The sequence below is a fragment of the Gadus macrocephalus genome, chromosome 20, assembly GCF_031168955.1.
Source record: "Gadus macrocephalus chromosome 20, ASM3116895v1".
Lineage (NCBI taxonomy): Eukaryota > Metazoa > Chordata > Actinopteri > Gadiformes > Gadidae > Gadus > Gadus macrocephalus.
The window spans coordinates 13,811,347-13,839,110 of NC_082401.1; the positions used below are offsets into that span (position 1 = coordinate 13,811,347).

At 51.1% G+C, this 27,764-nt stretch overlaps 1 protein-coding gene across 2 annotated transcripts; it reads left to right on the top strand.

Moving 5' to 3' along the window:
• The first annotated feature begins 1,354 nt into the window (after nt 1-1,354).
• dop1b (DOP1 leucine zipper like protein B) lies at nt 1,355-27,748 on the top strand. 2 transcript variants are annotated; one of them, XM_060039247.1, is made up of 38 exons: nt 1,355-1,566; nt 3,078-3,271; nt 3,893-4,074; nt 4,660-4,830; nt 7,615-7,804; nt 8,380-8,478; nt 8,586-8,709; nt 9,428-9,540; nt 9,650-9,761; nt 10,642-10,762; nt 11,087-11,206; nt 11,821-11,929; nt 12,624-12,860; nt 13,294-13,625; nt 13,993-14,330; nt 14,792-15,060; nt 15,515-15,667; nt 16,108-16,208; nt 16,581-16,771; nt 17,552-19,127; nt 19,323-19,419; nt 19,829-20,020; nt 20,131-20,253; nt 20,810-20,944; nt 21,173-21,228; nt 21,326-21,430; nt 22,329-22,407; nt 23,027-23,195; nt 23,378-23,460; nt 24,158-24,267; nt 24,794-24,943; nt 25,026-25,087; nt 25,193-25,321; nt 25,590-25,726; nt 25,833-25,888; nt 26,127-26,270; nt 26,409-26,541; nt 26,628-27,748. In XM_060039247.1, exons 2-38 carry the CDS (start codon nt 3,134-3,136, stop codon nt 26,925-26,927), a joined length of 6,936 nt encoding a protein of 2,311 aa, XP_059895230.1. In that variant the 5' UTR covers nt 1,355-1,566; nt 3,078-3,133; the 3' UTR covers nt 26,928-27,748. The 2 variants fall into 2 exon arrangements, with proteins under 2 accessions (XP_059895230.1, XP_059895232.1); XM_060039249.1 differs by having other exon boundaries at nt 22,329-22,395.
• Nucleotides 27,749-27,764: the final 16 nt, after the last annotated feature.

Sequence of the window (27,764 nt, forward strand, 5' to 3'; positions counted from 1 at the left end):
CAAGGCCTGGTTTCATATAAACTGCTTGGGTCAAAAGGCCAGTATCTCTCGTGAAAGGTAGCTTACCTGATCAGACGTAAGGAAGAACCAGGCTGATGCGTACTTTCACCTTGATGACTTGGTTAGGCCGGGTTATTTTATAATGGAAGTGGGCCTTGTTGAATAACCGAGTGTTTCAGAGCCGAGGTAGAAGTCTGTTGTTAGATGGGTTACTCAGTAACAACAGTGTTTGACTTAGCGGGCGGTTTATGAGCCTGATTTCAAACACATCTTGTGGTGTCAGAACACAAACGTGCCCGTGGTTGAAGCATTAAAGGGGCTTTCAGCGACATTGTGTTGACTGACTTCCTGTCTGTTGGCAGTTGGCTCTCCCCTCCTTCCTGCCTCCCCACATGAAAAAGGACCGGGCTATCATCAGCACCTCACTCTTCTTTTCAGCTATTGGTTCCCCGCTTGCCGTGTTTGGTAGTGAACACAGCTCCCGTCTTTAGATCTGTTCAAAATGATACACTGCTATATATATTATATATATATATATTTGCTGTTTAATTTGCTGTTATAAAATCGATTTCTGCTTAACCTGATGCTGCAGGCCTCCCAAACCTGTCCAACCAACGACACGACCCCTTTACTGACATTTACCTCTTTACTTTTTACAAGTGATAAAATTATATTCGTGTTCATCTAAATCGAATGGGCAGACCTTGCCTTTGCCTCTATCGCATTATAACCCGCCTCTTATAACAACGCCAGCGTCCGATTGGTCCGTCCATCGGCTAGACGGTCTAATCAGCAATCAGCGAGAGCGAATCCCAGACCAACAAGGAAATTATGTTTTCTGTGCTAGTGCTACATCATGATCAACTAGCACTATTTATACGTTCGTTTATGTTAAGGAAAATGTTACATTTTTCTAAATATATCTGAATATAATAATATTAAATAATAATATTATAATTCTAAATTTTATAATAATATTAATAATATTAAATAATAATATTATAATTCTCTATTTTATAATAATAAAGGTGCTGTGCAGAGGGTTGCCGGTTCGGCCATCTACCACAGGCGCAGTGATACACAAATATCTGACAGCGAAGTGAGAGGTTTGTAAACAGCGCATATCCTGGACTGTACCAATACCAATAAAGAGATAGGGACCAATAACCCGTACCAAGGTGCATTATTTCGTCCACGTAATTAAGTATTCAATTTATTTTCTATGAATAGCTGGAGAATATTTCAGATATTAATTACCTTTATGCAGAAAGTTAGAAGATCTATATTATTCTGTGATGCAAGCTTTGGAGCGGCACCCCTTCGAAATTCAGGAAGTGAGCTGTTCCTCGTCAGGTCGGAATCAGCTGAGTTCGATTCCACCCCGTTGCGCTCAGGCTGTCCATGTTTCTCCAGGGATGGAGATAGGTGTTTTGGGAACAATAACCGAGGCACGCCTTTCTTTTCCCAGCCCTCGGAGGGTACACGATGCACCGCTGTACCCCTGGACCCGGACGAGCCTGAATCTAGTGAGCCGAGAAGATCTTGTGGTTGTTTTTGCAGGAGGTGGTGAGTCATTGCATCCTATAGCGAACTGCTGTTCCCTGGGAGTTCTTATGTCTCGATGACTTCATATCATATACATATACATGTATATATATGTATATATTTATGCTTGCATCCTAAGAGAAGCATGTTCTCAGTAGCATATTGTATGACAAGAATGTGGTGACATCTACACATGTGTACCTTGTGTTGTAGGTGTGTGTATTTTGAAACATGAAACCTGTCACAATTAAAAACAGGTCAAAGCCCTTGCTTTTCGAAACCGGATTTACAGAATTGGATGCAGATCGCACTCCTAATTGTGTATTCTGTGTAACCGCAGGCCTACCTGGTGTGGGGAATCGTCTTGTCTGTGCGCAGTGACTAGGGACTTACATAATGCACTCTGCGATCAATAGTGCGGTGGACTAACAACATTGAAAAACGTGATGCACTTTTGGACGCCGTTTCCCATGGTGCATGCAGTATTCTCCCAAACTAGAACCGATATCGTGTCGTGAGGAACGGTCAGGTGGGAGAGGATCCTCCCACAATGGGGGGGGGGGGGGGGGGGGGGGTGTTGTTTATTCAAGCCTTTCCTTTAAGTCACCAATTACCAGCGGACATATCCGTGTTACCATATCTTTTCAACTTGCACCTTGCCCTCTCATTAGGAAAACACACACAAAGCAAACCCCACTTACTTATCATCTCTATCCTGGTGCACCTGTGATTATGAATAGTATTGTTATCAATCTACCACGACCTTCCATGATCATCCACCTTTAGCTCAGTTACAGGGCCCTGTACACTGTGATGCCCGGGCGGTTGCATGCAGTGGGGGCTCCTTGGGGCTTGGGGTTTGGTGCGATGACACTCTGCCTGGCTCAGTGGCATGGAGTCCAGATGTCCCTGTTGCTCTAATCCTGCCCCCCCTACCCTCCCTCAACACCCCGCCCACGCCCTGTTAGTATCCCACCCGACAGACGCTGCTGAAGCCCCGGCTGGGACAGGGCAGACCAGGCCAGCGTTGGTAAGCCTGTCTGGCCCTTACACCCGTTGAGGTCTACCCAGATATCACAGGTTCTTGTCCGCTACTGCTCTGAGATCCGATCTTGCGTGCTCCTCTTGGCTGTCTACACACCGCAGCGGCTGTCTCAGACCTGTCGCTCCAGAGAGGTGGGTATGGGGTTCGTGTCTCTGTTCTGTCTCAATTCGCGTCTGAAGAAGTGTCCTCGCTTCAGAGTGGAGGAGAGGTCAGGGTCGGCCAGGACGGCGAAGTGGCACAGTGAGCCATGATTGAGAAATCGTGTTGTTCACCTTCCATAGGGATTCGTGTCAGGGAAATGGACCAGTAGGCTAATTCTGTTTGCTGCAGACAAACCTTGGGCGAAGAGATGTACTAAACGGGTTACAGAAAGACAAATACTGGCACGGAGACGGTGCTTCGCAGGGTTCCTCCAAAATGTGTGCATGGTCCAGGAGGCCTCACTCCTCGGCCCTGAATGCGGGTGCGTGTGTGATCCCCTCTGCAGCGCCGGTGTGCCGAGCATGAGGGCGTGGCACTGACTCCATCAGCACCACCTTCACCATGGACCCCGAGGAGGCCGACCTGCAGAACGACTACCGTTACCGTAGTTACGGGGTGGTCATCGAGAAGGCGCTGCGGAGCTTCGAGTCGTCCAGCGAATGGGCCGACCTCATCTCCTCCCTGGGCAAGCTGAACAAGGTACGGGGAAGCCCTTTATTGAAAATGAAGAAGATAAGGATCCTAACATCCTAAGCGGGGTCGGCTTAGCTCAGGAGGTAGAGCAGTTGCCTTGTAACCGAAAGGTTGCTGGTTCGATCCCCAGCTCCCCCTAGTTGATGTGTCCCTGAGCAAGACAATTAACCCTAACTGCTCCTGACGAGCTGGCTGTCGCCTTGCATGGTTGACTCTGCCGTCGGTGTGTCAATGTGTGTATTAACCAATGTAAGTCGCTTTGGATAAAAGCGCCTGCTAAATGCCCCTAATTGTAAGCTACATACTGTATGTCCCCAGCTTGAGTGAATCCGTGGAGGAGGCGGATGGTGCCTCGGACTATGTTTCCACTTTCAGTCTGCTTTCGGACATGATTCTGTTTCCTCTCAGAGCAGCGGGAGATTCCTAGTTTCTCGGTCATGTCTAGAAGGGGGTTTCACTTCTCTTGGGTTTTGAAGAAGTGTTATTTTTTGCTAATGATGTCACGCAGCGGCATTATCACCGGGCCACCACCTCGCCGACGGTAGGGCCCCGGTCTGGTTCCTGCTCCACAGGCCTCTCTGATGTGTTCTCTCCCCCCCCCCGGGGGGGTTGTGTCGCTGCCCCCAGGCCCTGCAGAGTAACCTGCGCTACTCCCTCCTGCCCAAGAGGCTGATCATCGGGAAGCGCCTGGCCCAGTGCCTGCACCCGGCCCTGCCCAGCGGGGTGCACCTCAAGGCCCTGGAGACCTACGAGGTCATCTTCAAGATCATCGGGACCAAATGGCTGGCCAAGGATCTCTTCATCTACAGGCAAGGGCGTCAGAATGTTGTCGGTTGGCTTTATCGATCGTAGTTTTGACATTCTTCTTAGAGCAAGAAATGCTTTAAGAAGAAATTCTTAAATTCTTAAACTACCTACTTTAAGAAGAAATTGTTAAAGTAGGTAGTTGGGAGTAAGCCTTGTTGAAGACTCGTGTGAGGAGGAGTTGAGGGCGACCAGGTAGTCTTCTAGACAGACAGACAGCTCGGCTATCCAATCATTTCATTAGGGCCGACTGAAACGATTGGACAGGCTTATCACTGGCCTGCAACAGCCACGTATACCGAATAATCAGAGCATTTTATTTATTTATTGATTGCTTGAACATGAAAAGAATGCTTCGGAAATATGTTGCCCACCCTAGCTTCAATGTCTCACTGGGTGCATCGTTTTGATAATATTAATGCTAATAATACTTTCCATTTTATAATGCCTTTAATCAGCACCCAAGGCAATTAGCCCTGTGGGAGACAAAGACATTTTTGTAAAGAAAAATACCAAAAAATAAAAATAAAAAAGTGTTGATGTTCCGGTTGCCAGGGTAAATATGACGCGTGTTGTTTCTGTGTTCGTAGCTCTGGGCTGTTCCCGCTGCTAGGCCATGCCGCCATGGCGGTGAAGCCCGTCCTACTGATGCTGTACGAGCGGTACTACCTGCCCCTGCAGAGGGCTCTGCTCCCCAGCCTGCAGGCCTTCATCACCGGGCTGCTCCCCGGCATGGAGGAGGGCCTGGAGGTCTTTGACAGGTAACCCGTCGGTCGCTCCGTCCGTCTGCCCGTCAGCGTTCATGTAGTTCACGTTCATGAAATGCTTCGTGCTGTTGTTCTGTCGATCCGCTTGTCCTTTCCTTTGTTAATCTTTCAACGTTAGCGATGCACCACTCAAAACAATAATGAGGATGTCACCCTTCACTGCTTCCTCAAATTTGTTTCAGATGTTGAAATTAGAAAATAAACCCTGTAATTACTATCAATGATCTCACACTCACAGTTGTTTCCTCGGAATTGTACTGGACCTTCTTCACGAGATATTGCATCTAGGACAGATGAGACTTCTGAATGCAAAAAAAGCACACAATAGTTGTAGAAAATAACCTATTTAATGCATAAACCAGTCTCCCCTCTAGCAGTGAGGCCAGAACACCGTTTCACCCCTACCCACAATGCAACTGTCCTTACAATCGAAGGAGGGAGATGTTTACCTTAAGGCCAGAGGTTCCTGCTTTCTAACCAAACCGATATATACATGAGATGGATCAACAAAAGGACAACAAAGGGGAACTAGATAACACTAGTTTACCGATGGGGTGGCTAGATAACGCAACCTGAAAAAAAACATGCTTAAATTGTTCAACGAAAACAACCGCTGGATTTTCCATCACAGACTTCAAATCCTTTTTATAGCTAATGCCCATAAGGCCTATTCAACTAGCGGCCCGCGGGCCGAATACGCCCCTTCTTATTTATTTTCTGGCCCGCAAGAGGTTGCGTGTCCAAAATATGTAAGGTCAAAAATTGTTATAATGATGCAATTAGAAGTAAAAAAGAAAGGAATGCGTCTGCCTTATTCCATTTAGCAGTTCTATATATATTAAGTTAACACTACTTTAAGTACGATTTACTTAATTAGATTAATTGACATTATAAGTTTTGTATGTGTGGCCCATGAACCACCAATGGTTTTCCTTTTTGGCCCACTTGTTAAGGAGGTTGAATAGCCCTGCGATAAGCCCTCCAGCATAACCTGCTCCCCAGTGGGTGTGTACTGGTCCCCAGTGGGTGTATACTGGGTGTCTAGTGGTCCTGATGGTCTGTCTCTGACCAGGACCAGCAGACCAGCCTGGTCCCCAGTGGGTATACTGGTCGCCACCAGTGGCGGCTGGTGATCAAAAATCTAAATAAAATTGAATTTAATAGATTAGATTTCCTGTATTCTGGTGCATTTTGGGGATGGCCACTACCTATTTACCTTCTATTCATTCAGATTCATAGCCTACATCCTGATTTGCAGGGCCTGGACAAGCTTGCCCTGCATATACAGACCTACTATGGCCATTCCATCAGCCATTGCTATTTGACCCATTGTTGTTTTTCTGATATTGAGACCAATCATGATCACTGTCCAATAGCGTCCATTTTTTGTGAGTCTAAATGTCTACTTCAAATGCAGTTAGGAATATGGGACAGTAGCTTCATTTTGTTAATATGCTACAGGCCGAAAGACTAAATTAATATGTAACTTACTTGCTCCTTTTAAGTATAACATTGCTTGAAAAGGAAAAGGGTGGAAAGTGCTTGCAACTCTGCTAGTTAGCTATCTATCTCTTCTCTGCATTTAGTTGTTTTGATTGATTCGCTGAATTGTCCAATCATGTGGTGTTGACAAAAAAAAAGCGATACCATTGGCCTGGGGCGCACAATGGTGCGACCAGAGGGCGAATTTTCTTGCGCCAATGAAAAGCTGTCTCTGCTTGATAGACAGCAAAAAGTTAGTGAGCCTACATTGACTTCAACGTGGCCGGCGCCCTGACTTATTTCGAATGACCAATAACTAGCTTAGCCCAAAGACGTTCAGACGCATTTAAATGGTTGCTGACAGTGACAAGTATATCACACAATTAAACAAGGATAAACGCTATGTATTTTTGTTGATTTATTTCGTATTGATAATAGTTGATTAAGTTGGCAGATATATTCAAGTGAATATTTCACGGAGGGGCGGCGCCCTAGCGCCCTCTATTGACCCACCGCCACTGGTCCCCACGTTGTGTGTACTGGTCCCCAGTGGGTGTGTACTGGTCCCCAGTACTGGGGGTCCTGATGGTTCCCAGTGGGTGTGTACTGGTCCTCGTGGGTGTGTACTGGGGATCCTGTGGTCCTGATGGTTCCCAGTGGGTGTGTACTGGTCCCCAGTGGGTGTGTACTGGTCCCCAGTGGTAAACTGGTCCCCAGTAGGTGTGTACTGGTCCCCAGTGGTATACTGGTTCCCAGTGGGTGTGTACTGGTCCCCAGTGGGTGTGTACTGGTGTGTACTGGTCCCAAGTGGTATACTGGTCCCCAGTGGGTGTGTACTGGTCCCAAGTGGTATACTGGTCCTCGGTGGGTGTGTACTGGTCCCCAGTGGTATACTGGTCCTCGTGGGTGTGTACTGGTCCCCAGTGGTATACTGGTTCCCAGTGGGTGTGTACTGGTCCCCAGTGGTATACTGGTTCCCAGTGGGTATGTACTGGTCCCCAGTGGTATACTGGTTCCCAGTGGGTGTGTACTGGTCCCCAGTGGTATACTGGTCCTCGGTGGGTGTGTACTGGTCCCCAGTGGTATACTGTGGGTGTGTACTGGTGTGTACTGGTCCCCAGTGGTATACTGGTCCTCGGTGGGTATGTACTGGTCCCCAGTGGTAAACTGGTTCCCAGTGGGTGTGTACTGGGGATCCTGTGGTCCTGATGGTTCCCAGTGGGTGTGTACTGGTCCCCAGTGGTATACTGGTTCCCAGTGGGTGTGTACTGGGGGTCCTGATGGTTGTCTCTGCAGGACGGACGCTCTGCTGCTGAGGCTGTCTCTGCTGGTGGGCCAGCAGGTGTTCTACGGCGCGCTGTGGGGCAGCGTGCTGGTCAGCCCCCTGGTCAGGCTGCCCGCCTCGCTCTTCATCGTCACGCACTTCGACCGGGGGGCCACGCCGCGACAGCAGAGCTACATGCTAGGCTACAACCACGGCCTTGTGGTGAGTGTCTGTCTGTCTGTCTGTCTGTCTGTCTGTCTGTCTGTCTGTCTGTCTGTCTGTCTGTCTGTCGGTCTGTCTTTGTGTCTGTCTGTCTGTCTTTGTGTCTGTCTGTTTGTCTGTCTGTCTTTGTGTCCGTCTGTCTTTTGAAATTAGAAACTGATAGGTGTGTGTGTGTGTGTGTGTGTGTGTGTGTGTGTGTGTGTGTGTGTGTGTGTGTGTGTGTGTGTGTGTGTGTGTGTGTGTGTGTGTGTGTGTGTGTGTGTGGTGTATTCCATCCTCCGGTGAAGATGTTTCATTCTGTTTTTGTAATAGTAAGCCCTTCTTTGTGACTTGCGTAGCTTAAGTAGCAAATTAGCTTTCTTTTTTATTGTGGTAAGAAGCATATTTGATAGTTGATATGTATATTCTTGCTGTATGTTGTGTGTATATTATATTGCTGTGTTGTGGTTTCTGGATCAGTCTGAGCAACTGTTCCGACTCATTTCCTCTGTGATCGATGAAGGTCTTTCCGTCCCGTTTGCTGAGCTGACACTGCGTGTCTTTGTGTCCGTCTGTCTCTGTCCGTCTGTCTGCAGGTGAAGTCGGTGTGCCTGGCCCTGCAGGACTCCAACGTCCTGGTGCAGAGGAACATGCTGGAGATCCTGCTGCACTTCTTCCCCTTCGACGAGTGCCTGGTCAGCAAGCTGTCTGTTCGTTAGCGTGTTCTTAGCGTGTCTCAGTCCGGTCTCCCGGCTCGGCGCTGGTGTCGTGCTCACTGTCCTCTTCTCGGCTGTGTCGACAGGACGAAGAGAAGAGCAGCATCAACATGAGCCGGGAGGACATGGTCACCGTGGTCTCCGCGGCAACGCTCACCCTGCTACGCCGAGACATGTCCCTCAACCGCCGTCTGTACACCTGGCTCCTAGGTCTGCTGCTCACCCACTCATCCACTGACACCCACTCACTCACTCACTCACTCACCCACCCACCCACCCACCCACTCACTCACTCACTCACTCACTCACCCACTCACTCACTCACTCACTCACTCACTCACTCACTCACTCACTCACTCACTCACTCACTCACTCACCCACCCACCCACCCACCCACCCACTCACTCACTCACTCACTCACTCACTCACCCACTCACTCACTCACTCACTCACTCACTCACTCACTCACTCACTCACTCACTCACTCACTCACTCACTCACTCACTCACTCACTCACTCACTCACTCACTCACTCACTCACTCACTCACTCACCCACCCACCCACTCACTCACTCACTCACTCACTCACACTTTTACATACTCACTCATGCACTCACACTTTTACATATTCATTCACTCACTCTGTACCAAATTCACTCACTCACTCACAATCTTACATATTCATTCACTCACTCACATTCACTCTAATATATTCACTCATTCACTCACTCACACTCTAACATATTCATTCACTCTGTAACAGATTCAATCATTAACACTCACTCACCCCACAAATCAGAACCGTGTTTAGACGTGGGGTACAGAGGGATTCACACCCCGTGTGGGCAGGGTCTTTGATCTGCCTCACCCACTTCCGCAGCCTTTCCCATCTGCGTAGGAAGAGGGAATAATGCTCTGTTGTTCCCAGGCACCGACACCAAGCGGGGCAGGTCGTCATCTTCATCCTCCAACCAGCCGATCAGCAGCGAGGACCAAGAAGACCTCTACTTCACGCTCCATTCTAGAGACCTTCTTATTCAGGTGGGTGAAGCCCAGCCGCACGGACCCAGCATCTGGGTGTCTTTGTGGCGGCGAGTGCGTGCTGAGTGTGTGTGATGACACTGAGTGTTTGGTCGGCTGTCTCCCTCAGGCTCTGGTGAACATCTTGAAGCAGAAGGACATCCAGAGGGACCCTGAGACCCTCATGAATTACCTGCGGCCCTTTCGTGTGATCGTCAGCCTACTGGATAAACCCGAGATAGGTAAACAGAACTACGGTCAACACAGACAGCTCCGTGCATAGTCAAATCCAGCCAAGGCTATAGCCACCCCGACCCACTTAAGGCTGTGGCTTTAACTAAGTTGTCAACACATAAAACGTGTAAGCATCGCTCGGAGGCAAAGCAGGCCTACGTGGGAACGGTTTGGGACCTCGGCTGAAAGTTTTCCCTCAGGCCAATGTTTGCATATCTATTTTTACATGTTTTTGTTGAATTTGAAACTGTTTGTGTCCGTTGTTACTTTAATAAGGATTACCATGTCATTAGCAACTGGTTTAAACAACGTATACATACACTGTGTTAGTTAGTTAGTTCGGGTTTATTTGATAGGGACAGATACAGCTCTTGTGGATTGTGCACAATCCAGCAGAAAGCATCATAGCATTTGGAGCTTTAGCTCATTTCCAATGCCCGTCCATAGAGGGGCTTTTTAAATAATAAATAATAAAGTCTGTGTCATCTAAGATGGCTGATCCAGGAGAGGTTTTCATTGGGTGGCCGGGGTCAGGTCAGGATGGGGAATAACCCCATTGGTTCTATACGGTCACATGGAAAGGTCATCTGACACTTGATTTAATTCGGTCTTGCCTTGCTCCAATCCATATTAATGTGGATGAGGCGGTTGTGGTTCCTGTATGTACTTCTGTACATACTGTCTATAACAAAGTGTCTGTAATAACACTGGCAAAGAACATAGTTGACGTGAGCAAAAAAATATATGTGTGGAATAAAATAATGCCGTGTATAGAATATACACAAAACCCTCACCACGATGCAGATGAAGAAAGTTCGTTTTGTAGCGCTTTCACTGGCGCCCGTGTCTGCTCAGCATGATGGGAGACGGTGTTCCCTGGGTGTGCAGGCCCCGTGGTGATCAGCAGTCTGCTGCTCGAGGTGGTGCGCTCCTTCTACAGCTACTGCCGGGAGATGATCGGAGAGGACCGCCTCTCCGGCTCCGGGCTGGCGGGAAACCGGTTGGCCAGGTGAGCGGACAAGTTGGCCAGGTGACACGAAACACACACACCTGCGTGTGTGTGTGTGTTTCGTGTTATTTAGGGAGGGTTGATGATGGGATGGACTGAGCTTTGTTCGTAACACGGTTGGCTATTTGATGAAATTCACAGAGCAAAAACGCTCAACTTAAATCCTGTTGATGGTCTCTATGATCAAGACATGAACCCTGAAAGGTTGAGTGATGTGAAAGGTTGAGTGATCTGAATGGTTGAGTGATCTGAAGCGTTCAGTGACGTGAAGGGGGGTTGAAGTGAGGCAGCCGTTCTGAGATGGGATCTTTCTCTGTGCGGCAGCAAAATGAAGGAGAACAAGAACGCGTCAGAGATCATCAAGGCCGTGAACCTGCTTGTCAGCTCCATGGACAGCGTGTTCCTGTGGGACCACATGACCCGCCACTTCTGCAGCTCGCTGAGGTACGCCCACACACACACACACACACACACACACACACACACACACACACACACACACACACACACACACACACACACACATATGTCCTCGGAGGTGAGCTCATGTCTTGGCCCCCATGTCTCTTGATGTACGCTCCTGTCTTGTCCCCCATGTCTCCTGATGTACGCTCATGTCTTGACCCCCATGTCTCCTGCTTGTCACACAAATCAGGCTGCAGATGAAGTCCCCAGCTGGGAATGAACGGGGCGTTTTCACCTTAACTCGATTGGTCTTTGGTTAATCCAATCCTGTCGCTGAAGGCGGGGATCTGTATGCATATAATTGACTGCAAACAAAATAAAAGAACAAAACGTTCCCATAGCTGTTTGGAAGCCGCTGCAGAAATACCCGTAATAGCATCCTTTTGTGGAATCTGTTCACTCGCAAATGGTTTTCATTCTGATAGAATATCTGCACAATGAAACAGTTGCTGCCTTCCGGCCGAGGCTCTGAGCGGTCTCCCCCCAAGAAGGTCCGCCATAGCCGAGTGGGACGGCTGGATCCCAGATGAATGCTACCGGGTTAGCATCCCAACGTAGCGCTGGGGCTCATGTCTGGTGTCTTCTGTCTGCAGTCAGCAGAGCGACGCTCCTCCACTCCCTGGGCAGGACGGCAGCCGGCCCGCTCCCACCGTCACGGAGATATCCACCCTCATCATGTTCCTGCTCGAGGTCCTGCCCCTGGTAAATGTCGACGGCATGCACGTGTGCAAACGTACACGTACACGCACACGCACACACACACATACACGCGCGTACCTTTTAACAGAGAATATCTCCGAGAAGTAATGACTCAACATGACTCCTAAAGACACTTCTGTCTAATGTTTGGTGATAACAATGAAAAGACAACTGGTTATAAATATAGTTTATATATATATTAGTGCTGTCAAGCGATTAAAATATGTAATCGCATTATTGTCATAGTTAACTCACGATTAAAATACGAGTAAACGCGATTAATCGCAAGAAAATTTCTATGCCCCATTAATTGTTCTCATTTTAATGCTCTTATCAACATGGAGAAGTGCATCGGCTTGCCTTGTGCAAATGTTTTTTTATTAAAAACAACATTGGCATATACTGATCAAAACAGGACCATACAAAAAAATGCCTATAGTGCAATTAAACTATGAACAATCAAACATACTGCCTTGAACATAGTAGTCAGGCTACTGCTTCTTTGTTTTGAGCCAAAAAAAACAAAATTAAATTAATTGCGTTAATCGTGCGATAAAAAAATGTACCCCGTTAAAATTGGTTTGCATTAACGCCATTCATAACGCGTTTAACTGACAGCACTAATATATAAATAGTTTTGTTTTTCCTGTAGTGACATCCGAATTTCTCCTTACTAACAAAGAGTTCCCCCCTCCAGGAGCTGCACGCGGACATCCAGTCCCAGTTCCTGCCTGAGATGCTGGGTAAGATGCTGGCCGCCCTGCATGCCAATATGTCGGCCGTGGGCCTGGTGGAGCTCACCCAGGGCCTGCGAGCCTGCTTCAAGGTCCTGGGTAAGATCCAGATGCCCGTGGCCTACATGGACCTGGAGGCCGAGGCCACTGCTCTGGAGACGGACTGCCAGCCGCAGGAGTTCACCGGGGAACCGGCTGAGGTGAGTACAGCTCGTAGCAAGGCTTACCAGCGTGCCATCTATGATTGAGCTTGGTCTTGCTATTGCCAGACCAAGCTCAATCATAGATTGCACGCTGGTCTGGGGAGGCTGCAGTCATTCTCTTCAGCACAAGAGGCGTGATCAACGCCTCTCGCGATTGGCTGCTTGCCGTCGCTTCCCTGTCGTCGTTGTATCCAACCAGCCAATAGCGAGGAGCCAGCTTCGTGATTGGCTCCCGCGAAAACGTATCGAAACTAGAAAGAAATGTGTTGCTCTTCTCCGGACCCTTCCGCAGGGCGAATTCGAATCGCCGGTAGAATGGGCGGGGCTACCCAGTCTAAAGACCTCCATCGTCAAGCTCACCGCTTGTTTTTGTTTTCGTGGTTAAATCTAACCACGATTTACCCCCCTGCCCCCCCTCCTTCCCCCCCAGGGCACGGAGAAGGAGGGGGGGCAGGGCAGCGCCGAGGTGGGCGTTGTTGCCCAGGAGGAGGAGGAGGAGGAGGAGGAGGCGGAGCTCAGCGGTGGTTCAGGGGAAGGAGAGGCGGAGCCAGGCGAAGGCGTCCTGGCCCAGCTCCGTTCGGAGGACAGCGGGCTGGGCGTCAGCGCCTCGCCGTCCGAGCAGCAGCTGCTCAGAGCCGGCGCGGGCGAGGCCTCGGAGCGCGCCCGTCTGAGCAAGGAGGGCGAGGACGTGTGGAGGAAGGGTGGCAGCGTGGACACCATGACCCAGCACCTCACCGACATCCTGGCCTTCATCACCACCAGGTGACGAGGCGTGAAGAGTATATGCCCTGTAGATCAGCTGGATCGAAGCTTAGGCCCCAGCGGCACTTTGCCCTCAGCCTCTGGGGCCAACTCAAACCTTTCAATAAAACAACACCTCAAATATTTAAATTCCCAGATTTTAAATCGATTGATTTTCCACAAACGATATTGGTGAAAGAAAACCCGTATCTAATCATTGCTTGTAGCTGTGGGATTGGTGGATCAAACGACGACGGGCTGTCCCGTGAATGGAAATGAACAAAGGGTGCTTGGATGTGGCCGAGGCGAAGCCAAGGCGGCTTACCACCGCCAAGGTACATTATTGTGGTTTATTCCTGACACCCCTCTGCCTGCGCGCTACGTCCAGATCTCTGCTGGTCCAGGTGGAGGATGTCCCAGAGCAGCAGGAGGAGGAGGAGCGGGAGGAGGTGCTGCAGCCAGCCCTAGCTCCAGCTCACGCCTCTTCAGGCCAGAAGGCCTCGCAGATCGTCCTGAGCTCCAGCGGGCAGAAGGCGGCGGCGGCGGCGGCGGGGGGCACGGCCTGGGCGGACGGCTTCATGCCGCGAAGCCGCTCGGAGATCTCCGAGTCCTGCCGGCAGGCCTTCGCGGCCGCCTGTCACCTGCTGCTGGAGTGCACCACCTTCCCGGTGTACCTGAGCGAGGGCGAGACCCAGGCGCTCTACTCCCAGATGTTCCTCCAGCCAGGTGAGCTCAGGCCCCGGTCAGGGACGATGGAGATGTCGACGAGGCGCTGGAACCGCCCGATGCCTTTGTATGATCATAAACATACCGTCCATCTATTTGTGTCATCGTTATGCATCCAGGGGTGGTGGCCTGAGCGCACATTACAAAGAAAACGACTACAGTAGGATCCTCATAGGGCTGAACGATTTGGGGAAATAATCATATAGTATGACTAACACATCATTCGACATGTAAACTGCTCTTTCCTTTAGGCCAGGCCTGTATTGAGATGAATTGATGAATGAATTGATGTTATAACATCTTTATTGAATTGTAAAAGAAAAAGAAAAAGAAATCTTATTGATCTCAAGTTAGGAGGAGTAACAAATGTAATTATTTTAATTTTTTAATCGCGATGTTGGTCTGAATTCGATTAAGCGTTCAGCCCTGGCTCCTCACCCGCCCTCCTCCCGTCTCCGCAGACCGGGAGGAGGGTCTGCCCGTGTGGCTGCGCTCCCTGATGATCCTGTGCTGCTCGTGCCGGGACTACGGCGTCCAGCACACAGCCATCGCGTCCTTCCTGGAGCTGGTCAACCACTCCCAGTCCCTGGCACTGGTCATCCAGGACAAACACAAGCGCTACCAGAGCTGCAACTCCAACCCGCTGAGCGGACGGCTCCAGATGGTCACGGTGCCGCCCGTGCTCCCCGCCACGCTGGCCCGCGTCGAGGAGGAGACCAACTTCTATCAGGTGGAACTTCCCCCTCCCTTTTTAGCTGTTATGGTTTTTTTCCCCCTCTCAAGTTTTGGTATCTCCCATTATCAACCCGTATGGAATAAACCAAGACAATAACCTACTTATGCGGGGGGTAAACAACTCTAGCTTTGTGTCGCCCCCGTCGTACATTCCCGCCCCGGAATGGTTTATTCCACTCACACGCAAAGTTCCCACCAGAGCTCAGATATCAGCATATAAGGATCAAGTATTCACACAAAGCTGTGGTATAAATCTCCAAATCAGTGCATACAGATTGGGATACTTACCATTTACTTTTTCCCCTGATTATCATTTTTTTATTCACAACATTATGAATGAAAAGGTGTCGATTTATGAAGGAAATCTACAGCTCATTGTTCTTTTTGCATTCATTTATTGTTGTCGTTCTTGTGTTGTTGTTGTTGTTGTTGTTGTCCTGCGGCCCCAGCGGGTGGCCACGGTGCTCTGGGGCCAGCTGGACACGGAGCGCAGGGAGCAGCACATCTCGTGCGTGGAGCTGTACTACCGGCTGCACTGCCTGGCCCCGACGGCCTCCGTCTGTGAGGACACCATCTGCCAGGCGCTGCTGCACAAAGACAAGGTGAGGCCTCAGGAGGCCGCCAGGTCCGGGGCGGCGGTAGCTCACGAGGTAGAGCGGGTTGACTGGTAACCGGCAGGTTAGTGTGTTGCTAGTTCGATCCCCGGCTCCTCCTAGCTGAGTGTCGAGGTGTCCCTGAGCGAGACGCCTCGCACTGACTGCTCCCGACCAGCCGACTGTCGCCCTGCGTGGCTGACACCGCCGTCGGCGTGTGCATGTGTGATTGAATGGTTCTAGGTCGCTTTGGATAAACACGTCAGCAAAATCAAATGCAAATGTGAATTTAGCTTCCACGTATTGAAGAAGTCTCCGACGCGCCTCGAGGTCGTGTGCTCCCCATGAAACTGGGTCGGGCAAACTGGCCCGACCGGTGCAGCGGGGAGAGCACACAGGCCTCGGGTCTGAACTGACAGCGGCTGCGTCTGGTGTTTGCCCCCCCGCAGGCGGTGAGGCTGGAGGCCCTCCATCGCTTCTCCATTCTGTGGCACGTGACCCGGGAGATGCAGAGCACCAGGGTCATGTCTCTGAACCGCTCGTTTGACAGGTAGGTCGGCCCTGAGTCACGGTGGCGCGCGGTGGAGGGAGTTAAAGAACTCGTCGTGGTCGATTCGTTCCAGTCAATTTGTTCCGCTTCTCATCTACCTCAGGCGGTAATGACAACGGGTGTTCTGCTTTCGCTGTTTGTGTTAGATATTTGTCCTCGACGCCCTGTCAAACAATCATCAAACAATGAGCAAATATTGTAGTCATGTTCATGAGCGTTTAAGAAAGCCTTCGCTATTGCATGATAATAAATGTTTCGCTGGGACTCTGTTGCTTCAAAACCGTCCCAGATGATTTCCTGTTGCGTCACTGCCATCCATGCGGTCGCTCAACCCCCCCTGAGGTTCTAACTGGCGGGCGGGGTGTGTCGCAGGTCCCTGTGCGTGGTGTTGGACAGCCTGGGCGGTTCTGACGGGTCTGTGAGCGCCGCGGCCCAGTGCTGGCTGGTCCGGGCCCTGTCCCTCGACGACGTGATCCGCGTCCTGGAGCCCATCCTGCTGCTGCTGCTGCACCCTGACACCCAGCGCTGCTCCATCCAGAACGTCAAGCAGAACCTCACAGCGGGTCAGTGTGGCGCGCAGGAGAGGGGCTGTACCAGCCCAGAGTAGAAAGAGGGAGAGAGCACAAGAGAGCACAAGGATGGAGGTCTCTCTCCCGACGAGGCTTCACTATTGAGAAAGGTTGAATTTCATGAACCGGTGATTGAAAGGCACGATAGATTCCCGAAAACTAATCGCGTAAGAGATGCCCTTATGGTCCGAAATCTGCCGGAGCTGTCATTTGACATTTGACATTACAAGAGCAGGGCTTTCCTCTGTGTCCTGGCTCAACCAGGCTCATTCAATCCGGCCCCCTGATCATCCTCCTGTATAATTGGCTGACTCATTAATTCCCTCACTCTCCACCTCAAGCTGGTGTGTGGTGAGCGTTCTGGCGCAGATTGGCTGCCGTGCATGACCCAAGTGGGTGCTACACACTGGTGGTGGTGAGAGAGGTTCCCCCTTCATTGTAAAGCGTCTTTGAGTGTCTAGAAAAGCGCTATATATATTCAATCCATTATTATTACTATTATTATTTCACTCAATAATAGCTGATGGAAAACTATGACATTTCTATCCAATTACAATCAAATAAATGTAATTCAATCTTAAATCTTGCCTACAGTACCTTTTATCATGTCGTGCTTATTTGTTGACATTTGTTGAAATCGTAGATGAGAGTTCCTCTCTTTTACCGTTCCTTAACTTGGTTTAGTTTCCTCTGAAAAAGCTTTCTCTTACTCCAGTGGTCTAGAATAGTCCTCAGCCATTCCCTAAAGTCGTCCCCTTGCTTGTGTTTCTGAAGGGAACCTGAAGGCGCTGAGCTCCCGAAGCCGCGGCGCCACCAGGAGCTCCGCAGACCCGGGGGAGGCTGCCCCGGGCCGCACCGACCTGGTGGACCGCGAGGCCCTGTGGAGGCTGCTGGAGAGCGACCCGGAGGCCACCAGGGGGCCGGGCGCCACGCCCGCCTCCCGGAGCGAGAGCGTGGCGACGGCGGAGGAGGACTCGACGGAGGAGGACGCGGAGCCGGAGAGCGAGCACACGGACTCGGCCGACACCAGCGGCGCCCAGGTCTCCGTGGAGAACTCCAGCTCCAGCTCCGGGCCGTTCCGCAGCAGCCTGGAGGAGGGCGCGGGCTACGGCCTGCGGCGGGTGGAGTCGGAGCGCACGCAGGTGTCCGACTCGCTGTCCAGCGAAGAGGAGGACGACCAGGAGCTGGAGGCCATGGCCAGGTCCCGCCTCCTGAAGCAGGAGCGCGAGAAGAGGGAGGCCATCGACTCGCTGTTCCGCCACGCCCTGCTCTACTCGGAGGCGGGCGGCTGGCAGCGCCTGCTCCAAGGCCTGGGCCTGCTGGCCAGCCTGCTCCGGAGCAGCGCCCAGCGCCCCCTGGTGGACGCCCTCTCCCTGACGTCGCTGGACACCAGCTCGGCCTCGCACCTCAACCTGGTCTCCAATCTCCTGCAGCGCCACCAGCAGGCCCAGAACGGCGGCGGCTTCTACGGCCGCCTGCTCTCGCCCGCCTCCTCCCCGTCCGTGCCGCCGTCCCTGCTGCTGGAGCTGCTGATGTCGCTGTGCCTCCGCTTCCTGCGCTCCCACTACCCGTCCTACCTCAGCCTGGGCCCCCACGACCTGCAGGGCAACCGCGAGGTGCAGGTGCAGAGCGCGGAGGTGCTGGTGCGGCTGGTCAACCAGCTGGGCAGCGTGGCCCAGCAGCGCCAGGGGGGCAACGGCGCCCGCCTGGAGCCCATCCGCCGGCTGCTGGCCGAGTGCCGCGTGCAGCAGTACGCGCTGCTCTCGCTGTCCGCCTCCATGTACGTCTGCCAGCGGGGGGGCGGCGACAGGGCGGCGCCGAGCGGCGCCGAGATGCTGGGGGAGAAGGGCGGGCTGTCCGAGGAGAGCCTGGTGAACCTGGGGGCCGGGGGCGGCGGCCAGGAGCAGTACCCCCTGCAGGTGGAGCTGCTCAAGCTCATCCAGGCCCTCATCACCCTGGAGAACGGCATCGCCCAGGGGGGCGCCGCCTCGCCGGCCGGGGGTCCACCGGGCCAGCCGGAGGAGCCCCGCGACTCCCCGACGGCCAGCACGCCGCTGGCCAGGGAGTGGCAGACGGCGGTGCTCTTCCAGCAGTCCATCAAGGCGGCGCAGTACGTCCAGAACCAGCCCATCACGGCCCAGGGCATGTTCGTGTCGGCGGCGGCCAGGGCCCTGCAGCCGCAGTACGGCTACGCCATGCACCCCCACTGGGTGTCCCTGCTGTGCTCCTCCCTGCCCTTCCTGGGCCGCTCGCTGGGCATCATCCTGGCGCCCATCATCAGCCAGATCTGCGTCAACCTGGACGATTTGGTCAAGGTGCACGAGCACGACGGGGGGAAGGTGAACCAAAGGTGAGCGCCCAGGCTCAGGACGAACTGAGGCCGATCGACACGTGGCCGTCGCATGGCTCGATGTTGTATGGATTCTGTATTCCTTTAGCCCGTCCCTGCTCCATCCCTGTCATTAAATTACTTTTAAACGATGAATGGTAAAGCTAACTCCGCTTGATAAACTCAACTCAGGTTTTCCTCTCTCTCTCCGGTCAGCCTCAGCACTAGGAAGGAGAACATAGCTCCCGACTATCCTCTGACTCTACTAGAGGGCCTGACCACGATCACACACCACTGTCTACTGGACCACAGGGTACGGAGACACTCACTCACTCGCTCGCTCGCTCGCTCGCTCACTCACTCACTCGCTCGCTCGCTCGCTCACTCACTCACTCACTCACTCCCTCACTCACTCACTCACTCACTCACTCACTCACTCACTCACTCACTCACTCACTCACTCACTCACTCACTCACTCACTCACTCAAACATCATGAGGGCTCTTTTTACGCGTACACTGTGAAAGGATTCACTATTCTTATTTTTCTAATATACATTTCCACATCAACAGAAAATATACAAAAACTCATGAATAAGCAATTGCAGATGGAAATAGAGAAACAAAAACGTAAACAATCTTCCTAGCAACAAAGGGGTCACTTTGTACATGCTTGCCTACATTCGCTTTCCCTCTGAATCCTCCTCCGTTTCCTCCCTCCAGTCCCTGACCGCGTGTGATCCTGCCGACCTGCGTAACGCGCGCAGCGCAGTGTTGGAGGGGCTGCCCCACATGCTCAGCAGCATGACGCTGCTGTGGGCGGCGCTGAAGCGGGAGGAGACCGTGGGCCGGGGTTCGGAGGGGGCCCAGAGCAGCCGGCAGGCCACCTCCTCCGTGTACTTCAGAAGCACCAAGGTGCGTGGCTCCTGCACGCTGCCGTTCCGTTGCGTTTACCTTTGGACCTCACGTGGCGTACAGGACGAGTTCAGTGCTTATTGTGTCAATTCTCTGTGTTAAAATACTAGATCCTGCGACAACGCATACTGGAGTTCCTGATCCCTCTGACGGACCAGTACGGGGTCCAGATCATGGCGTCTGTTGGCTCGGTGTGGCTCAGCAGGAAGACCAAGAGGAGACACAGGAACAAGGTAGGAACCGTCTCTTTGTGAAGCCCAGGCAGTAGACTAGCATGTAGTTCCTCTAACGGCCTCCATATGGCTCACGGTAGAGACTAGCATCCCTCTAAGGTGGTTTACGCTAGAGGCTAGCATGTAGTTCCTCTAATGGCCTCTAGGTGGTTTACAGTAGAGACTTGCTTGTAGTTCCTCTAACGGCCTTCAGGTGGCTCATGGTAGAGACAAGCATGTAGTTCCTCTTATGGCCTTTAGGTGGCTCACGGTAGGCAATGGCAGAATCAATGGGAAGGAAAGTGATTCTCAAACAAAGCCAATAATAGTTGTTCCTTTAGTTTGGTACACATTCGTTGGTTTGCCTTCGTAAAATATATTTCCAAGGTCCTGGTTAACAATTTCAATTCATTAAAAAGTGAGCAAGGATTAAATAGTATGCCATAGACTACTGTGTGTTCAAGTTCTGCCCTCATGGTCCTGTGTAGACCAATGGAGCTGTGCTGTCACTGCTAGTAAAGCCTCTGTCTGTGGGTCCAGGATAGTGGCTACATCTCACTGGAGCTCTTTCCCCCAGGTTCTGCCCGTGCTCAGCGAGTCTCGTCTGATCGTCGTGGATCTGGTGAAATCGCTGAGCTCCATGCGGCCGGAGACCGTCCTGCACCTGGTCAAGGAGGTGGTGAAGAAACCCCACCAGATCAAAGCAGAACAGGTACACACACACACACACACACACACACACACACACACACACACACACACACACACACACACACACACACACACACACACACACACACACACACACACACACACACACACACACACACACACACACACACCAGATCAAGCAGAGCAGTTACAGATACACAGACTGACAGACTGACTGACTGAAAGCGTACAGATCCCTGATCTATCTTTTCTTTGGCTCCCCCATCAGAAGAGCACCCTGGTGGACATCCCCATGCTAGAGTTCAGCTACGCCTACGTCCTGAGGTGAGAACAATCATTCGAAGTTCATTCACGCCTCAACAATCAGTGTAACGTGTAGCATTAACCTTTCACCTCCACCTCTCCTATTCCTGTCCTCCAGTCTATCTCCTCAGACCCTCCAGGAGAACGTCGCTCCTCTGCTCAGCCTCCTGCGCGAGTCCGTCCAGCTCAACCTGGCTCCCCCCGGTCACTTCCTGCTGCTCGGGTCCGTCTCCCCTCCTGTTAGCTCTGCTATAGCGCACTACCGTGCGGTTAGCCGCTGTTAGCTCTGCTGTAGCTCACTACCACGCGGTTAGCTCTGCTATAGCTCACTACCACGTGGTTAGCCGTTGTTAGCTCTGCTATAGCTCACTACCACGCGGTTAGCCGCTGTTAGCTCTGCTATAGCTCACTACCACGCTGTAGCTCTGCTATATCTTACTACCACGCTGTTAGCTCTGCTGTAGCGCACTACCACGCGGTTAGCCGCTGTTAGCTCTGCTATAGCTCACTACCACGCGGTTAGCCGCTGTTAGCTCTGCTATAGCTCACTACCACGCGGTTAGCCGCTGTTAGCTCTGCTATAGCGCACTACCACGCGGTTAGCCGCTGTTAGCTCTGCTGTAGCTCACTACCACGTGGTTAGCCGCTGTTAGCTCTGCTATAGCGCACTACCACGCGGTTAGCCGCTGTTGGCTCTGCTATAGCTCACTACCGTGCGGAAACATGCTGTAAGCTCTGCTGTAGCTCAATACCACGCGGTTACCTCCTGTTAGCTCTGCAATAGCTCACTAACACAGTTTACCCACTGTTAGCTCTTCCATTGCTCACTACCACGCGGTTTGGATTAATGTATTATTTTCCCGCCCTTTGAGCATATTATTCATATCTGGTCGATAGCAGTAGTTGAAAATAGTTTTCATGCTGGATTCGCAGCGCACTAATTCAGAACTGTTTAAAGGCAGAGTGTCCTGTTATTGTAAAAGAATGCACACCCGTGACATGTTTTTGACCAATCAGGGTCAAGTATTTGACAGTGCTGTGGTAAAAACCTATATAAATGCGCTTGAGGTGAACGGGTGCATGTAATGAATCCGAAGGTTTCCTTTTCCGTCTCTTCACAGCATCCTCGATGACTTTGTGAACCGGCTTCCCAACCTGGACAACAAGAAAGACAGTAGAGACCTCCAGGTACGACGTCAGGTACACAACATGCGCCGGCTTCCCTGGGACAACACGCAGCCAGAGATGGCTACACAAACTATTTATTAAAAAACGTTAATAGTTGACGAATTAACGGAGCGAAAATACAAATCAAATATAGTGATGGCCCCCAGTCAAAGGAACAGCTGAACTGGCGTTCCCGCAGAGACTCGCAGATTGGATCTGAATCGGGCCATCACAGTCGCACAGATTTTTTTCACATAATCACACAAATTAATGCAGTGAACATCTGTGCTCACCTTGTATTCGCCCTGTGCTCACCTTGTATTCGCCCTGTGCTCCCCTTGTATTCACCCTGTGCTCACCTTGTATTCACCCTGTGCACACCTTGTATTCACCCTGTGCTCACCTTGTATTCACCGTGTGCTCCCCTTGTATTCACCCTGTGCTCACCTTGTATTTACAGTGTGCTCACCTTGTATTCACCGTGTGCTCACCTTGTATTCACCGTGTGCTCACCTTGTATTCACCCTGTGCTCACCTTGTATTCACCCTGTGCTCACCTTGTATTCACCGTGTGCTCACCTTGTATTCACCCTGTGCTCACCTTGTATTCACCCTGTGCTCACCTTGTATTCGCCCTGTGCTCCCCTTGTAGGAGGTCACCCAGCGGGTGCTGGAGGCGGTGGGGGGGGTCGCAGGCTCGTCCCTGGAGCAGACCAGCTGGCTGAGCCGCAACCTGGAGGTCAAAAATCAACCGCAGATTTGTCCCGAACTCGAGGACTCCGCCGAACCCGACGACCCAGATGCCGAAGTGGACTTGCTCGGTTGGTAGTTAAACCACGGAATCACAGTTAAACGGGACTTCACATCTTGGGACCTCCTGAGACTTGGCAGAACCTCAGACCTAGATTTAGTATAGATATGAATTTGCCTGACCACAGCCCAAACTACCTATGTAAGGTTTAGCTTCTCACAATGTGAACCTGCTGTGTGTCTCCTTCTTCAGGTGTGGGGTCCCAGGCCAGTACTATGGTCTCTGCCTCAGCCCCGTCGGTCTACAGCGTCCAGGCCCTCGCACTCCTGGCTGAGGTAGGTTTCACTAAGTGGTGCGTGCGTAGGTGTCTGTGTGCGTGCGTAGGTGTCTGTGTGTGTGCGTAGGTGTCTGTGTGTGTGTGCGTAGGTGTCTGTGTGTGTGTGTGCGTAGGTGTCTGTGTGTGTGTCTGTTTCTGTCTGTGTCTGTGTAGGTGTGTGTGTCTGTGTGCGTGTAGGTGTCTGTGTGTGTGTGCGTAGGTGTCTGTGTGGGTGTAGGTGTCTGTGTCCGCGTAGCTGTCTGTGTGTGTTTCCGGGTGCTGATGTGTCTGTGTGTGCGTAGGTGTCTGTGTGTATGTGTGCCTGTTTCTGTCTGTGTAGGTGTGTGTGTCTGTGTAGGTGTGTGTGTCTGTGTGCGTGTAGGTGTCTGTGTGTGTGTTTCTGGGTGCTGGTGTGTCTGTGTGCTTGTGTCTGTGTGTGTGTGTTTCTGTGTGTGTCTGTGTAGGTGTGTGTCTGTGTGTGTGTTTCTGTCTGGGTCTGTGTAGGTATGTTTCTGTGTGTAGGTGTGCGTCTGTGTGCACGTAGGTGTCTGTGTGTGTATGTTTCCAGGTGTGTGTGTGTGTCTGTGTGTAGGTGTGCGTCTGTGCTCGTGTAGGTGTCTGTGTGTGTGTTTCCGGGTGCGTGTGTGTCTGTGTGTAGGTGTGCGTCGGTGTGTGTGTGTGTCTGTGCGTACTGTTCACCAATGACCTTCCTGTAGATCCTGGCCCCGCTCCTCGACATGGTGTACCGCAGCGATGAGAAGGAGAAGGCTGTCCCCCTGATCACGAGGATCATGTACTATGTGTTCCCGTACCTGAAGAACCACAGGTAGCCGCTGCTGCCCACACCTTCACAGACTCTAGGCGTCTGTAAAAGTGCACTCTAATTGGGTACCTTGTTTCGATTTTAGCTTTATGCCCATGACACTTAAACCGCGGTATAACACGGTCATTGGGGTCCAAAAACGATGACCGCGGTATTCCCAGGAGCGAGCGTTGCATTATATTTCGCGGCACGTTGCATTATATCTGAATTTGCGGTATGTTGAACAGTGTTATGTCATCATGGCTTAACTGTACTTAGATGTCCAAAATGTGTCCTTGCTCGGGACTGCCCCGTGTTTGACTGTCCACTTGGTAAAACTCTTGAGTGTTTAAGGTTGGCGAGTAGGGGCGTTTGACCTCCCAGTGGAAAGGTTATATCTGTCTACCCCTAGGAACCTAAAAAAGCACCAAAAGTGTCTGCTAAAGGATAAAATAGTTAAAGTCGACCGCTCCGTGGCACCGGGCCATGCTGCGGACCTGCATCAGGTTCATCATGGTCATCATGTTCACCATGATCTTCTCTGTGTCAGTGCCTACAACATGCCCAGTTTTGGAGCAGGGGCCCAGCTGCTGAGCAGCCTCAGCGGGTATGCCTACACCAAGCGGGCTTGGAGGAAGGAGGCCTTTGAGCTGTTCATGGACCCGCTGTTCTTCACCATGGAGGCCTCCTGTGCTCTTCAGTGAGTCCATAAGTACATTTGTTTTACAGTAGGAACGGCTAATGTTAAGACCCTCGTCTAACTTCATTGGGTTCCTCCCCAGCTGGAGGTCCATCATTGACCACCTACTGACCCACGAGAAGACCATGTTCAAGGACCTCATGAGTGAGTACATGGTTGAGGGAGCTCCTTTGAGCTACACAGCACCTCATCTCATGTTTTGGAGCGTGTTCTAGAGTTCTCTTTTTTTCCTTTGCGATTGGTTTCCAGGCATGCAGAGCAGCTCTCTGAAACTGTTTCCCAGTGCCGAGCAGAAGCCCATGTTGCTGAAACGACAGGCTTTCGCAATGTTCAGCGGAGAAGTGGACCAGTACCATCTCTTTCTGCCCTTGATTCAAGGTATGCATGTGTTATGTTGTAGTGTCACAAATCAAGCAGAGTAGCTTCAATCCGGTAGAATGGGGCGTTTTGCTTTCTTGAGCTTCATATTAGTTATGACCAATCGTGTTGCCGGGGGCAGGGATCTGTAAGTGTGTGAACTTAGACCCTACTAATTGTCACTTATCTTAACTCATGTCACTGATTCCCCCTCAGAGCGGCTGAGTGAGTCTTTACGCGTGGCCCTTAGAAGACCCTTATCTTAACACATGTCACCATTCCCCCTCAGAGCGGCTGAGTGAGACTTTACGCGTGGCTCAGACCCCGGCCGTCTCCGCCCAGACCTTCCTGATGTTCCGTGTTCTCCTGCTGCGCATCTCCCCGCAGCACCTCACCTCCCTCTGGCCCATCATGGTCACGGAGCTGGTAAGAAGCTGACCTGGGTCTGCCGATCCAAAGCATTACCTCTAGGTTCTCCATGAAGTTACGCAGACACAAAAGCATCACGTTTTTGTTTTCCATTTCTTTTCAGATCCGAATATTTTCCCGTCTACATAAAGCCCTGCAGTCAGACAACGAGGTCTCCAAGTACGTAGCAGTGTCGTTCTCTTATTCCATTGACATTTTTAATTAAACGTATCTCGATGAACATTCAAATGAATGTTGTTTTTTTTATTATTATTTAAGTCTCAGCATTCCTACTTGTGTTTCTCATATACCTTTACGTTCTCTTATATTGCACTGTTAGAGGAGCCCAAGTCTAAAGAATTTCATTGCCAGTGACTGCTCTGTAATTGTTGTGCATATGACAATAAAACCCCCCCAGACTTTCCAAGGTGGTGCGTGGAGCCCTGGCCCGGAACAATCCACCAAACATTCCCCAGCAGGAGCTGGACATGTATCTGTCCGCCTGCAAGTTCCTGGATACGTCGCTTGCTTTCCCTCCAGATAAGATGCCCCTATTCCAAATGTAAGAGCCACAGGCGGGTTCATCCAACGACGAGAATCTTGCAGCGGGCGTCAATTCTTATTTTTGAGATCCAAAGTCTGAATGTTTCATTTGGCCGAGCGAGCGTGTGACGTGCCGGTAACGAACATCTGCACACAGGTATCGCTGGGCCTTCGTCCCCGAGGTGGACGTGGACCGCTACAGTGGGCCGGAGAACGCACTCCTCGAGGGAGAGCAGGAATGCAAACCGCACGTTCTTAGAATACTGGAGGGGATGCAGCTTCGACATGGGGTGAGCTCACCGAAAGCATCCCGCTGAGCTTCATGTAAGGTGCGAAGCGAAAAGCAAAACCCTAACTCTGTTGGTTGTCGTTTCAGGTGTCCAACGGGCTGGTGGAGGAATCGTGCACAGAACCGTTGGAGTTCCCCCTCCTCCGCCAGCGCTCCCTGCCCTCCATCACCCATCTTGTGCCCTTCTTCCAGACCCTGTGCTGCTCCTTCCAGGGCCCCTCTGCCCAGGGCCCCTCTGCCCAGGGCCCCTCTGCCCAGGGCCCCTCTGCCCAGGGCGCTGCACGGAGCCAGCCAATAGCAGACTACCCGGCTGCCAGCAGCGACGGTGTCCTGAAGAGGCTGGAAGCCATCACAGAAGAAGAATTCTTGGATCCTATGGAGAGTTAACTATCCCTGTTACGCTTTCTGAGCAACTGGGCGGAGCCTAGGAGGTAAAGCCTAGGAGGTAAAGCTTGTGAAGTCCTAAAGGGGAAGCGACTGGGGTAATATTCGCCGTACGTCGTTAGCGAGAGCAGAAAAGAAAACAACAAGTGGTGGTTGCTCTTAAAGAGCTGCTGAATGTCATGCTTCGTCCTGTTCCTATGCTCGTCCATCTCACCTGTGCTTACACACTTATCCGGGATACAGAAATGTAGGAAGCTTCTTTCTGTGTTCTTCTCTCTGTGGTTATGTATCTGTATGTTCTGGATCGGACATCTCTTCTGTTTTTCTTGACGTTAAGGGAATTATTGTCACAACTATGGATACATCAGGGAATGTTTGAATACAGGATGGTTGTAATTAATACCATAGTAAGAAGTCTGTATCATAATAATTCAGCGTAATTTTAATGGCACAGAAGATATTGCTATTAATGAAATCCCCATTTAAAGTATTAAAACATATTTCTTGCATAGCTGAGTGGATTTGTGGGATGTATATAAGCTACATGTCAACAAGTTGTGCTTTTTCCTAAGTATTTGGGTATTATTTTACTTTTAGTCCTGAATGTGATAAGTCAAATGATTTATTTTTATTTCTTGTTCTTGCCGGCTTCAGTTTTTTTTTTTTTTTTTTAATGGAAGGCAAACATTACTTGTTGATTGGAATATCAAAAAATATTTCAATCAAAAAGTCTTAAATGTTAAAGCTGTTATTGTTGGGAATGCTTATGTGTGGAGGTTTCATTAATAAGTTATATTTAAATAAAAACATTCCAATCGACATAATTGAATGCATATATTA

Bases quoted from the DNA above. Each gene is read 5' to 3' on its own strand.
- dop1b (XM_060039247.1), top strand. From the start codon at position 3,134: ATGGACCCCGAGGAGGCCGACCTGCAGAACGACTACCGTTACCGTAGT. The intron at 20,254-20,809 runs GTAGGAACCGTC...TCTTTCCCCCAG, and splicing joins AGAGGAGACACAGGAACAAG to GTTCTGCCCGTGCTCAGCGA. The intron at 25,889-26,126 runs GTACGTAGCAGT...AAACCCCCCCAG, and splicing joins TCAGACAACGAGGTCTCCAA to ACTTTCCAAGGTGGTGCGTG.